We start from the raw sequence: 11,558 nt of genomic DNA, 5'->3' as shown, positions 1-11,558 counted from the left end.
ATCAGTTTAATACATTAACTTCAGGAAAAAAAAATGTATGTTTTCACGTGAATTTACCCTGGAAAGACCGGAGCAAAAGCAAATAATGTTCGAATTTAGTACAACAAGCACGACACCGAGTAAGGCTAAAAAGGCGAAGCATCATTGCATAAAATGTAAAATACTTGTAACTCACCTCATGAAGCTTTAAAGTGATATTTTAATTTTTTCACAGCATGTCCTTAAAGTCCTTGTAGAACCATCGAACACATTACTTTGGCTTAGAATAGACTCGATAACAAACGTTTAAGTTTACCGCCTCAATGTGAGCTGCCCTTGGCATTTCGGTTTTCTGACTCTGAAAATGCGTCAAAATTTGAAAAATAATTTGCTCAAAGAGAAAAACAAAACGAAAAAATAAAAATATTTTCATTTTAACGATTGAAAAAAATATATAAGTAGAAACTAAATTAAAAACGATAAATGATTCATCATTTTTAGTTTGGCACGATGGACAGCTAATATTTTTGCGTGCGTGGGTCCTCGTAAAAAGGGTGCGTTTACTCTGACGTCACAGCATTTTCCCCGACTCGGTAAGTGAAGTGTTTATTTTCTTTCATGTAACTATATCGCCTAAATAAGTAAAAAATAACCTATTTGTTTTACAGTTCCAAACAATTACCGTAAATTGAGTACATGTTTATGTTTGTTAATAACTAGTTATGAGTCTTTAGGGCACAAAAATGTTAAGGAAGCGCTTCCGTGCTAGCTTTGACAGCCTTTAGCTAACACTAGCCTTTTTTAAATGGTCAAAACAACAGTAATGAGTTTCTATTTGAGCTTTTCTTCAAAATATTCGGGTTTATATGTGTCATTTTGTGTCGAAATGTTTTGTTCTGAGTGATAACCCTTTACGCGACCGCAATATAGTTTTTCTTTCTCAGATGCTAATATGTCACAATTACAGTTTTATTAAAAAACTTCTTTATACAGATATAGAATATTTTACTTGCTAAACTAGTATGCCCACATTATTGAGATTGAGATTTTTTCGGATTCTAGTGAAGAAAGTGGCATTAATTTATTATGTCCAGAAGTTCAGGATTTTTTACCATTTGTTATCGAACAGACTTGTTTACATCATAAACTTGATATCCAGGAGTTCCTATTTAACTATTAATAGTCATTCCGTTTATATCAGAAATATTTAGTAAAGCCCCTTGTTACATTTTTTTCTTTTTAAGATTTCTCAGTGTACATGTGAATACTTAAACTTTCTTTTAATTTTAAAAATTATTTAATGTTTTGTGTCTAACATTCGTGTTTATTATTAAGCCATGTTTTCAGAGAACATGTTTTTTTTTCTCTGTCCAGACCAAGCTTTTATACATCAACATCATGTTTCATGGGATACCAGGTACAGGAGGAATAGGTGGAGGTATGAAGTTTGGATTAACTACATTTATATTTCAGCATTGGAATTGCTATAATGTTATCATTACAACAGTAATCAAAATATTTTTTTTTTTTTCTGCAGCTCCAGCCAATAAACCTGAGCTGTATGAGGTAAATTGACCAGCACTGAAATAATATAAATATATTTATTTGTGTAAAGTACTGCTCTATTGCTTCCTAGATATAGTCATAGTATGTTTTTAAAAATAATTAATTTTGTTTATCTCTGTTATAGGAAGTGAAGCTATACAAAAATGCCAGGGAAAGAGAAAAGTAAGTGCTTCTAATATTTTCCCCAACAGTCTTTGTGTTACAAGCAAAATTTTCACTGTAAATTAATGGTGTTCCTTTTTTTTTTTTAAAAAAAAAGGTACGACAACATGGCAGAGTTGTTTGCTGTTGTAAAGACTCTGCAGGCCCTGGAAAAGGCTTACATCAAAGACTGCGTAACACCCAATGAGTAGGTTAATACTCAACTAGAATAATGCCACTAAGCGGAATTTTTTTAATAATCCAGGGGAAATGTTGTTTTTAGGTACACTGGCTCCTGTTCAAGACTCTTGGTTCAGTATAAAGCTGCTTTCAAGCAGGTGCAGGGATCCGATGTGGGCTCCATTGATGATTTTTGCAGGAAGTACAGAGTGAGTGGACACATGGGTTAAAGAGTGATTGTTTTTAAACTTTTTGATTTAATATGTTGTTCTTGGCTCTTATTTTGTCTTCCAGCTCGACTGTCCACTTGCAATGGAGAGGATCAAGGAGGATCGGCCTATCACCATCAAGGATGACAAGGGCAACCTCAATCGCTGCATTGCAGATATAGTCTCTGTATGTGAACCCTACTATTGCATAAGGCGGTTAATAGATTTATAATAGAGCTGCATGTTAAGTGTTTGTAATTAGCTATTTGTTGATTACACCATAATGATTGTTTGTGTAAAAAAGGCTTGAAACCTTACTTGTCTAATTTAGTTGTTTTCTCTTCCTTTAGCTTTTCATCACTGTTATGGACAAACTCAGACTGGAGATCAGAGCCATGGATGAAGTAAATTTAACTCTAAAAATAACACATTTACTTTTAATGGGACATTAGTTTACGCAGATTATTTTTCTTGCTCTAGATTCAACCAGACCTGAGAGAGCTGATGGAAACCATGAATAGAATGAGCAACATGCCTCCAGACTCAGAGGCTAAGGACAAAGTCAATCTGTGGTTAGTTACCTTAATAGTATTATTTATGTTGTAAATGTTTGCATGTGTATAACACTGAAAGATTCAGTATGCTATATAGCTGTCAAATTATTCCTTAAGAAGCTATGAGCGCATTTGAGTTAATTTTATTAATTGTTAGTCTTTTGATAGAATTATTTTTAAAATATTTGTTGTCAAGTATGCATTGAGTTTTTAAAAAATGCTTTTTAAAGTCCAGAATGAGCCACTTTGATTTTGTTTAACAACCTTCCTCTCAACAGGCTGACCACACTCAGCAGCATGTCTGCCTCAGATGAGCTGGATGATAATCAGGTTCGCCAGATGCTGTTCGATCTGGAGTCGGCCTACAATGCCTTCAACCGCTTCCTGCACTCTTCCTAAAATAGTCTGTCATTTCTCTGTGTGTTTTTAGTTAAGATGCTACTCTCCTGATTGTTTTAGCACACAGAAGTAAATCCCTGGACAGGTTTCCAATCTCATATCCCTTCAATTTAATTTTGATTTTTTTTTTGTTTCACACCATCTTTTGGAGTTGTTAGTCCAGTTTTATTTCCCAGCTCCACTCCTTTGTATATCATAAACATTCAACCTGCTGTCTTAGTTGATTTGTCCTTTACTGTAAACTGCTCTTTTGGCCTTGTGTTTTTTTTACATACCTAAATGTGTAAAAAATACTTCTGTGGCTTTATTCTGGCTTCAACCGAACAGTTTACTCTTAACTTTGTACATATGATTAAAAAGGGTCTAATTTTATAGCTGTTTGGCAGAGTATCATTAAAAAAACCATTTAAAGTGTACCACCGGAGAAAACAGCCAAAGCCTTTGATTCCCTAATGTGTTGCTTGTGTTTGATTTCCCCTAATGCTTGTACTGTAGAGTTCTGTTGTAGTGGATGGATGAAAGGAAATGGGTTTAGGTACAGCAGATATGAAAAATCACTCGAAGGACTAATTGATCCGCTCTTCTCATTAGTGATAATCTTGAAGCTCAGGTGAAGGAATGGTTCACATTGATCACTTGTTTTTTCTCTTTTCTGTTCTTAAACATGTTTAATCCGTGTTTTCTTTAGAATTGAGGGTTCAAACACACAAATTAGCAAATACTAAGGTGAAAGAACTTCTTATTTATTGTGCTTGATAAATGTGTTTTAGCCCTCAAATGAAAGTAGGGAGAACATATTTATTAAGATTCATCATTGTAAATAATAGTAATGCCTTTTAAATAAAAGCATGTAACACCTTTTAGAAATAAATGTCTGAAAACAAAAATGTTGTCTTTTTTATGTAGTGAAAGGCTTTTTTAATTAAAGTTTTCTCATTTAACAAACACAGAACTAAGAATTGAATATAAATATTTTTGATTGATCTGGTTAATTTTTAGCAGAAATTGTGGACAATACAAGTAAAATAATCACAGATTTTTCAAACTCATTACCAAAATAATTAATAGCATTGATTTAAAAAAAAATCAATTATGTCACATTGGTCATCATAGTGATTATTAACTAAATTCAGTAGAGTTTGATTTCTTGAAAAGGAGTGGGAAGAAGCAAATGTATGTAATCCACCCCTATGTAGTTACTTCATTTGATAGTTTTTGTCATCTAATTCTGATCAGATCAAGTGCAGATTTCTTTCAAGTAACAAAAGTGGAGTGCTTATTGATTGTTGATTAATCTCAGAAAACATTCATTATTTCATTAAAACGGTAACATCAATCACACATTATCTGACGGATATGTAATAGTTATTATCTGAGTACAATTTCACATTATTCCAGAAATCAATCAAGTTTTCAAATAACAAATGAGTGCTTATTGATTATCCTCTGAAAGAAATCTTGCATTTTTTTTTAGTAAACATTAATGATTTACACTCTAAACTGATATGCAATAATCAATGATTATTAGAACACAACCTTAATCCAGATAAAGGAAAGAAAATCTGGTCTTATATATATATATATATATATAAATCTTTTATTTATTTTTATTTATTTTTTTATTTTGAGGTATGTTAGTTTTGGTTTAACCAAAAAAATAACTGTAAACTATTTACTTTTCTGGGGAGAAAAAAGACAATTATTGTTTTCTTCGATAATATTTTGAACCATGACTTCCCCACTGTACTTAGAGCTTTTATTTTAAAATTTGGTATATTCTGCGAATGTTATCTTATTTGCTCACTAATCACCACAGCATTTGTTTCACAGATGCTAAATTTAGCAACAAAAAAAGAATATCTGGAGGCTCATATCTGATGGTTGTGGCTAGTTGACAACATATTTTCATACATTTTTACATTTTGATTTTATGTTTAGTAATTTTATTTTTTTAATTTTAGTATTTTTATTTTGGACCCCACTTTCCAGCCAATCACGCAACCTCCATCCCCACGTCTCCATGACAATGTCGCCGAACGTCGGAACTCCTAATCGATGCGGCGGTTCCTTTAAGAAGCGGCGGACCAATGGGGTGCGTACTCGTTGCCATGTCAACGAGCGACAAAACTCTGCGGTGCATGTGTTTGCAGCAGAGGGGAGAGTTCACCTTGAGCAAAATAACAGCAGATTATAAATGTATGAGCCGCTTCTAGTAAAGTAAAGCTGACTGGAGCACAGAGAGAAGAGTTTCCCAGAATCCCCAGGTAATAGCTGCTTCAAGGATCTATATTTTATTTTACTGGAGAGCATTTCACATTGAGACTTTCTCACACTTGTTTTGTGTTATTTGAATGTGTTTCAGGTGGATTCAGAGCTTGGTGATGGTTTGTGTTTGAGCAGAAAAGTGATTCGAGCTGTAAAATGAGCAAAAAATATGAAGTCTCAGAAGTGGAGGAGCACATTTTCCTCAGATATGAAATCAAGAAGAGGCTGGGAAAAGGGGTGAGCGACTTACAGAATCAAATATTGATATAAATAATATTGTAATATACTATTATTATTATTACAGCTTAAAGAAAACATGCAACATAATGGAAGACTAAGCTAAAATATTGCTTTACAAATGACATCAACCCTTCAACATTTAGATTTATCTCAACTTTTGTCATAATTTGTGCATTAAAAAGATGCATGATTATTATTTTCATAGTTTCTTTTGTGCTTTAAATAAATTCCAGGCATTTACATCAGTAAGTGAGGGCTTTTATTTACTTTAGCAGGACGAGCTCTCTCTTTACAGACCCACTTATCTGAGTGGACGCTTGCTCCTCTTAAAGTCCAGCTGTGTTTGCTTTTCTCCACACGTGCAGCATGAGGTTACCACAGGACTAAAAGCTGCTTGTTATCTTTTCCATAGTCTCGTCCTGGGAGATTCACAAATTGCTGTTCTGTTTTAGGCAGACAGCTGCCTGCCGCTGAAGCTAATCAGCCACGTTTGGTGGGACTCGTGTTACGCAGCTGTTTGACTAGTCTCTGGTGGAGAAGAGGTGCTTTTAGGGATGAAACTGTTCATAAAGATGTGAGACAGCAATGTTGGAGCAGGGGTGAGACGTTATACATTTCGCTGACGGCCTCCAGAGTAAATCTGATCCTTTGGCCTCACTGGAATAACAGTGTATCCTGATGCTGTGCCTCACTCATGCCTGAAGAAGCCCGATGTGTCTCCTTTCACTATCGTCTGAGCACAAGCTCATTTAACACACAAGTTAATATCTTTTTAAATTGAATTGTGGGCAAAAATTGATCGTATAGCATTAAAGTTTATGTTTTTAACTGTTTCAGAATGGTTAGTGAAACAAACACATGGCCAGGGGCCAAAAGAGTAAAGCGATCTTTGATCTGAAGCTTCTGCTGCCACAAAGAGGAACAGAATTGTGGCAGGAGAGTAAATATCTGCAAAGACAGCAGCAATTATATTAAATAAATGTATTAGAACCTGTAAAAACAAATTAAAAAACATGTAAAAAGAAACGAGTGACTCAAATTAAAACTGATTAAAATTTAAACACATTCTTGTGTTGCTTGGAACAAAACGCTGTTTCTAAAAAAAGGACCAGCTGGTCTCTGTTATGTCAGTGACTCAAATCCCAAGAAACAATGCCACCAATCCCTTTGGAAAAATAGCTTCCAGCTGATTTTAGAAGCACATTTGTTTCTGTTTTTCTCTCAGGCATATGGGATCGTATGGAAAGGTGTTGACAGAAAGACGGGGGAGACTGTGGCGGTGAAAAAGATATTTGATGCCTTCAGAAACAGCACAGACGCCCAGGTGGGTTCAATGAGTTTCCTGCACTAAGTAAAATAAACTAAAGTTGTAGCTTGTTAAATTTGATGATTCTGGCTTTTTTTTGCATTTTCTACCTCAAATGTTGAGGCTCATATGATACAGAGTAATGTACATAATATATAAAGTTTCCTTTCGTCTCCTTAAATGACCTAACTTGACTCTCTGAGATGCAAGAAATGCGAGATGATCTACTCTGAACATTTATTTCTTCTTTTGCCTTTAAAACCATCTAACAAATATTTTTTTCTTTCTTTTTGCAGAGAACATTCAGAGAAATAATGTTTCTTCAGGTAATAAATTGTCTGTTTCAATTAATTTTTTCCCTTTCTTGGTCTTCTTTTTGACCCTTTTAATGAGGAAGCAGATAGCTGGAGTTTTACTAAATGTTGTCCAGAAATAAAAAAAAACCTGCTTCAAATAACTACAAAAATACACATGGCATCCCAGTTTTTTTTTTCATTTTGGCATTTTACTCACGGAAATTTCTTGTTTAAATGTTGAATTAACAAGTTTTTGGTGTCCTTGCTATTTGGGATCACATGATTTTATTTTTTTAATGGTAACACTTAGATGAGGTGCTGTAAAACACTCAATATAATGTTGATAAAGATGGTTAATACATTTGTTAAGCCTGTAAGTAGTTTATTGTTTTGGACTTTGTAGACAATGATCTCCCTTTAGATGGGAATGAATCTTATAATTATGTTAATAAACCTTATTTGGCTTATTGTGAAAATAAATGTCTTACTAACTCACTATGAAAATGTTTGTTAATGTGTTAATAAAGCTTCTTAAAGAATCCTATTATAAAATAAAACAAATGATCAAACAAAAGTTTTACAAGAGCAGAAAGTACAGCATAAATGTGATTTTTGTTGGACAAAAAGGAAAAAAAATGTATTCTTAATCATTAGAAAAAGTTTGATGTCTTAAACCAAAGCTAATTTACATGGAGACGGACGTCAGCAGCTCTACTGGGTTCTAATCTGCAGTTTATTATCTTCCTTGAACTTTTATTCCTGTAGTTAAACATTTTCTAACCACCACTGAACAATTTCTGTTGCAGCTTTACCAGCTGTTACCTTGTGGTTGTACTGTCTTATCTATTTGTCTGCAGGAGTTTGGAGATCACCCCAACATCGTCAAGCTTATAAACGTCATCCGTGCTGAAAATGACAAAGACATTTACCTCATCTTTGAATATATGGGTGAGTCAGAGCTGTACGTTTAAGCACAAAGACCAGATAAACGACGTTTGAACAGAGTGAGGAATGCTGCAGCAGCCTCAATAGTTGCCAGGGAAAATGATGTTGTGCATACGTCTGGGAGAGGATCTCACTCTGTTTCTGGTGACATTGCTGCACTGCTGAGTCCACAGCCTTCTCGGTGTAGACTGAACCCTGACCGTACTGCAGAATCAGAGCAGGTTTACTGCCTGAGGCGCTTTCTTCAATTTCCCCAACGCTTCTTCTGAGCAGAAACTACTTTTATTATATGCAGTGTGTTTTTCTATCCCTTGCAACCTTTACATTTGTTGTGTTCACTCCTGTACCTGAGACAGAATACTACTATGTACTGACTTTTTTTTCTAGATACTGACTTGCACGCTGTTATTAAGAAAGGCTCCCTCTTGAAGGACATCCACAAACGTTATGTGATGTACCAACTCTTCAAAGCCATTAAGTACCTCCATTCAGGAAATGTCATTCATAGAGACCAAAAGGTGAGGAAGACTACAAACATGCAGACATACTCCGATAAAGACCCACTTTGATGAAAATTGGGTTTTTAACATGTTGTTGTGGTATTTTTCTCATGATGGAGGACAAATATAAAGAAAATTAAGGCAAAAATGTCATTTTTGAGTAATTCTTCATTCAAATTGTTGTGAATTAGGAGAAGATAAAAAAAAGGTTTGAAAAAGCTTATAGTTGTGATGTTGGACCTACAGAGGCAATCCAAAAGCTCCCTGCTCCACTCCATTCTTATGCAACCACTTGTAGACGTCTAGATCCATGTACGTCTTTGTTTTCCTCGTCCGATCTGGCGTCCGGCTCATATTTTATGTTGCACCGTTAATGTTAGGTTGGGGCTGTGAGGGGCTGTAAGCTAGAGGGAGATAATGTAAAGATTGGTGTGATGTGAATGGGGGTGAAAATACTCCACACAAAAATATATGAATTTTTAATGAACTATCGTTGCTCTGCAAAAACTATGTCCTAGAAAACAACACATGTTTGGGGATTTTGGCTTCAAAACAGCAGAATTAAAACTAAAAGATAATTGGGAACACTTTAAAATCCATCAAGAGACAGTCGGAGTGGAACTTCAAGGAAATACCCATAAAAAATAATTTTTCGAATGAATATTACGTTCAATGTTTTATTTAAAAGAAAATATTGCCATCTGAGTACCAAAGTTTGAATAAAATCAGATGTTTTGACAACTCAGAGCTAAAGCAACAAGTCAAAAATAAATCCAGATTGTGATTCTAAATTTTCATGGAACCCTAAAGCTAAAATTACTTTACTTTATAAATTAACTGTTAAGTTATTCTAAAGTAGTTTAAGCTTAAGTTTTATCTGTTTTTGGTCAAATGGGTTAACAAAAAGGTATTAAAATTTGCACTCCTTTAAAGCAACAGAAATGTCATTCACTGACCCCCATCAACATGCAGAAACCCACATCACTGCAGCCTAGACTAGTGCTTCTGAATGTATTTATTTTTTTACTCAACCAGATTGATACATATTTTGAATCTATACTAAAATAAATTCTCTCTAAATGCTTGGACATACATGTCAGAGATTTTCAAACTTAAACTGTTGATATCATTTTAAAAGACTCGTCTTTTACTCCAACAGCCTTCTAATGTGCTGCTGGACACTGACTGTGTGGTCAAGTTGTGTGATTTTGGGTTGGCTCGGTCCCTCAACCAGATCCAAGAAGACAGTGGGAATCCCGCACTGACAGAGTATGTGGCCACTCGCTGGTACCGAGCTCCTGAGATCCTGCTGGGATCCACAAGGTATCAGCTCTGAGGTCCATCTGTTGTCAAAATCTGAAGCTCGACTTCTGCTTGTGCCAGTGCATCTTCCCTCGCTGCATTCACATGGATTAAAAATTCAACAAAAACATTTTAAATTAAAGGGAGAGAGTATGATTGGGAGAAATGTATGCTCAGAAAGTATTGGATGCTTAGCTTATTATGTTTATTCCAAAACATTTTTGCTTGCTGTGCATGAAGCTACGTCTACATTTATTTTCATTGTAAGACAAACTTTTCCATTAGCTTATTGTCCGCTCTGGTTTGTAATTTAATCCTGTAACACCCTCTGAAACACAGAAATGACTGAATTTTTTTTTATATATATTTTGATGTTTTTTTATTCATTTGATGACAAATTTTTCAATATGATTTTTACAACATGTAGATAGTTATCAACTATAATACGTTTATGTTGTCACAATTATGTTAGTTTAAGAATTTAAAATACTGAAATGAGTGTTGAGGAAAAAAGCACCTTATCTACCCACTGTCTCAAATTTGATACACATATTTTAACACTGTGTTACTGTATTATTTAGAATTCATTATCAACAGTTTTTCATTGTTTCAATACAGCAAGCTGTCATGCAAAAAATGAATAACAAAATATTAGTTATTTTCACCATAAAGTATAAAAACTTTCTCCAACTAAAAGTCCTAGTTATTCACCTTTCGGTTTTTTAAATTTAATGGAAGCAGACATTTTTAAATGAGCGGGAAAAGCCCATCTACTGCCCCTAGTGGAGGGATGAGGAAGTACAGGGCGGAAAACAGGAACCAACTTCTAGAAATGAGTTTTTAAGGAAAGTTTGGATCATGCTAATGAGATAGCGGTCTCAGATAGGCACATATCAAGTATGAGTTAAATTGTTATATGGGGTAAAGGTTCTCTAAAACTGAGACATATCACTTTAACTCATGCTATTTACAGCAAGAAATCAACTTCAGTGAAATTATAGAAAACTGTGGATTTATTTACTTTGTTTTTCCATGACCAAAAAAAACCCACATTTTTAAATGTCTAATCAAAGTGCTAATAAAGCACACCACTATTAAAATAGAGCTTAGATGCAGCATTTCTGCAAAGTTTATCCTTTTTAAGAGGATCAGTCAGATGGTTTTAATGCATGTTTTGATAGTCTAATGGCATTTTGAAGCATTTTTTGAAGCATTTTTAGCAAGCACGTTAGTAATTTTTAGTGCATCAGTGTGTACTTTGGCAGTTGGGCTACAAGACTAAAAATATGTGTTCTATCTCCTTTTCTAACCCCAGATAAACATTAAATAAGAAATAATTAAAAAACATAGCATACAATTGTATTCTTGGCTTTTAACTTTCAAAATAAAATGACAAGATACAATGAGTTTGCTTCTTTGTATCCCATTAAAATAAAGTGCCTGCCATAATTTTCACACAAGGTATTAAAAGAACACCAACAGACCTCATTCTTTTTCCAGTTTTTTAAAAATAGTTTTCTTACCTGTTGAAACATCTCCCCTCATTCAAAGGTACACTAAAGGAGTGGACATGTGGAGCCTCGGCTGCGTCCTGGGAGAGATGCTGCTGGGGAAAGCCCTTTTTCCTGGAACATCCACCATCAACCAAGTAGAGAAGATCATGAGTGCCATCCCTC

The 11,558-nt window shown here is 34.5% G+C and overlaps 3 protein-coding genes across 3 annotated transcripts in view; all 3 read left to right on the top strand.

The window, feature by feature from the left end:
• The window catches only part of adnp2b (ADNP homeobox 2b), a gene marked incomplete in the record, with an annotated part of 705,870 nt that overhangs the window by 106,397 nt on the left and 587,915 nt on the right, over positions 1–11,558 (top strand).
• vps28 (VPS28 subunit of ESCRT-I) lies at positions 161–3,915 on the top strand. Its single transcript, XM_024294844.2, has 10 exons — positions 161–572; positions 1,354–1,417; positions 1,517–1,545; positions 1,670–1,707; positions 1,805–1,894; positions 1,970–2,075; positions 2,161–2,262; positions 2,426–2,479; positions 2,556–2,647; positions 2,908–3,915. Exons 2-10 carry the CDS (start codon positions 1,378–1,380, stop codon positions 3,026–3,028), a joined length of 672 nt encoding a protein of 223 aa, XP_024150612.1. The 5' UTR covers positions 161–572; positions 1,354–1,377; the 3' UTR covers positions 3,029–3,915.
• Positions 4,671–11,558, top strand: part of mapk15 (mitogen-activated protein kinase 15) — a 9,177-nt gene continuing 2,289 nt past the window's right edge. The window contains exons 1-8 of the mRNA XM_036214207.1: positions 4,671–5,292; positions 5,391–5,530; positions 6,759–6,857; positions 7,136–7,165; positions 7,993–8,083; positions 8,468–8,598; positions 9,740–9,903; positions 11,434–11,558. The exon at positions 11,434–11,558 is cut by the window's right edge and continues 9 nt beyond it. Coding sequence (XP_036070100.1) covers positions 5,450–5,530; positions 6,759–6,857; positions 7,136–7,165; positions 7,993–8,083; positions 8,468–8,598; positions 9,740–9,903; positions 11,434–11,558 — 721 coding nt within the window. The 5' untranslated portion in view covers positions 4,671–5,292; positions 5,391–5,449. The remainder of the gene's footprint in view (positions 5,293–5,390; positions 5,531–6,758; positions 6,858–7,135; positions 7,166–7,992; positions 8,084–8,467; positions 8,599–9,739; positions 9,904–11,433) is intronic.

Source organism: Oryzias melastigma, linkage group LG11 (assembly GCF_002922805.2).
Source record: "Oryzias melastigma strain HK-1 linkage group LG11, ASM292280v2, whole genome shotgun sequence".
NCBI lineage: Eukaryota > Metazoa > Chordata > Actinopteri > Beloniformes > Adrianichthyidae > Oryzias > Oryzias melastigma.
The sequence above is the reverse complement of the archived record's forward strand: the minus strand, read 5'-3'. Positions and strand labels throughout refer to the sequence as shown.

What these genes read in the sequence shown, in the direction of transcription:
- vps28 (XM_024294844.2), top strand. Translation starts at nt 1,378, where the DNA reads ATGTTTCATGGGATACCAGGTACAGGAGGAATAGGTGGAG. An exon ending in GCATTGCAGATATAGTCTCT is followed by an intron (nt 2,263 to 2,425) that starts GTATGTGAACCC and finishes CTCTTCCTTTAG; the next exon opens with CTTTTCATCACTGTTATGGA. An exon ending in AAGGACAAAGTCAATCTGTG is followed by an intron (nt 2,648 to 2,907) that starts GTTAGTTACCTT and finishes TCCTCTCAACAG; the next exon opens with GCTGACCACACTCAGCAGCA.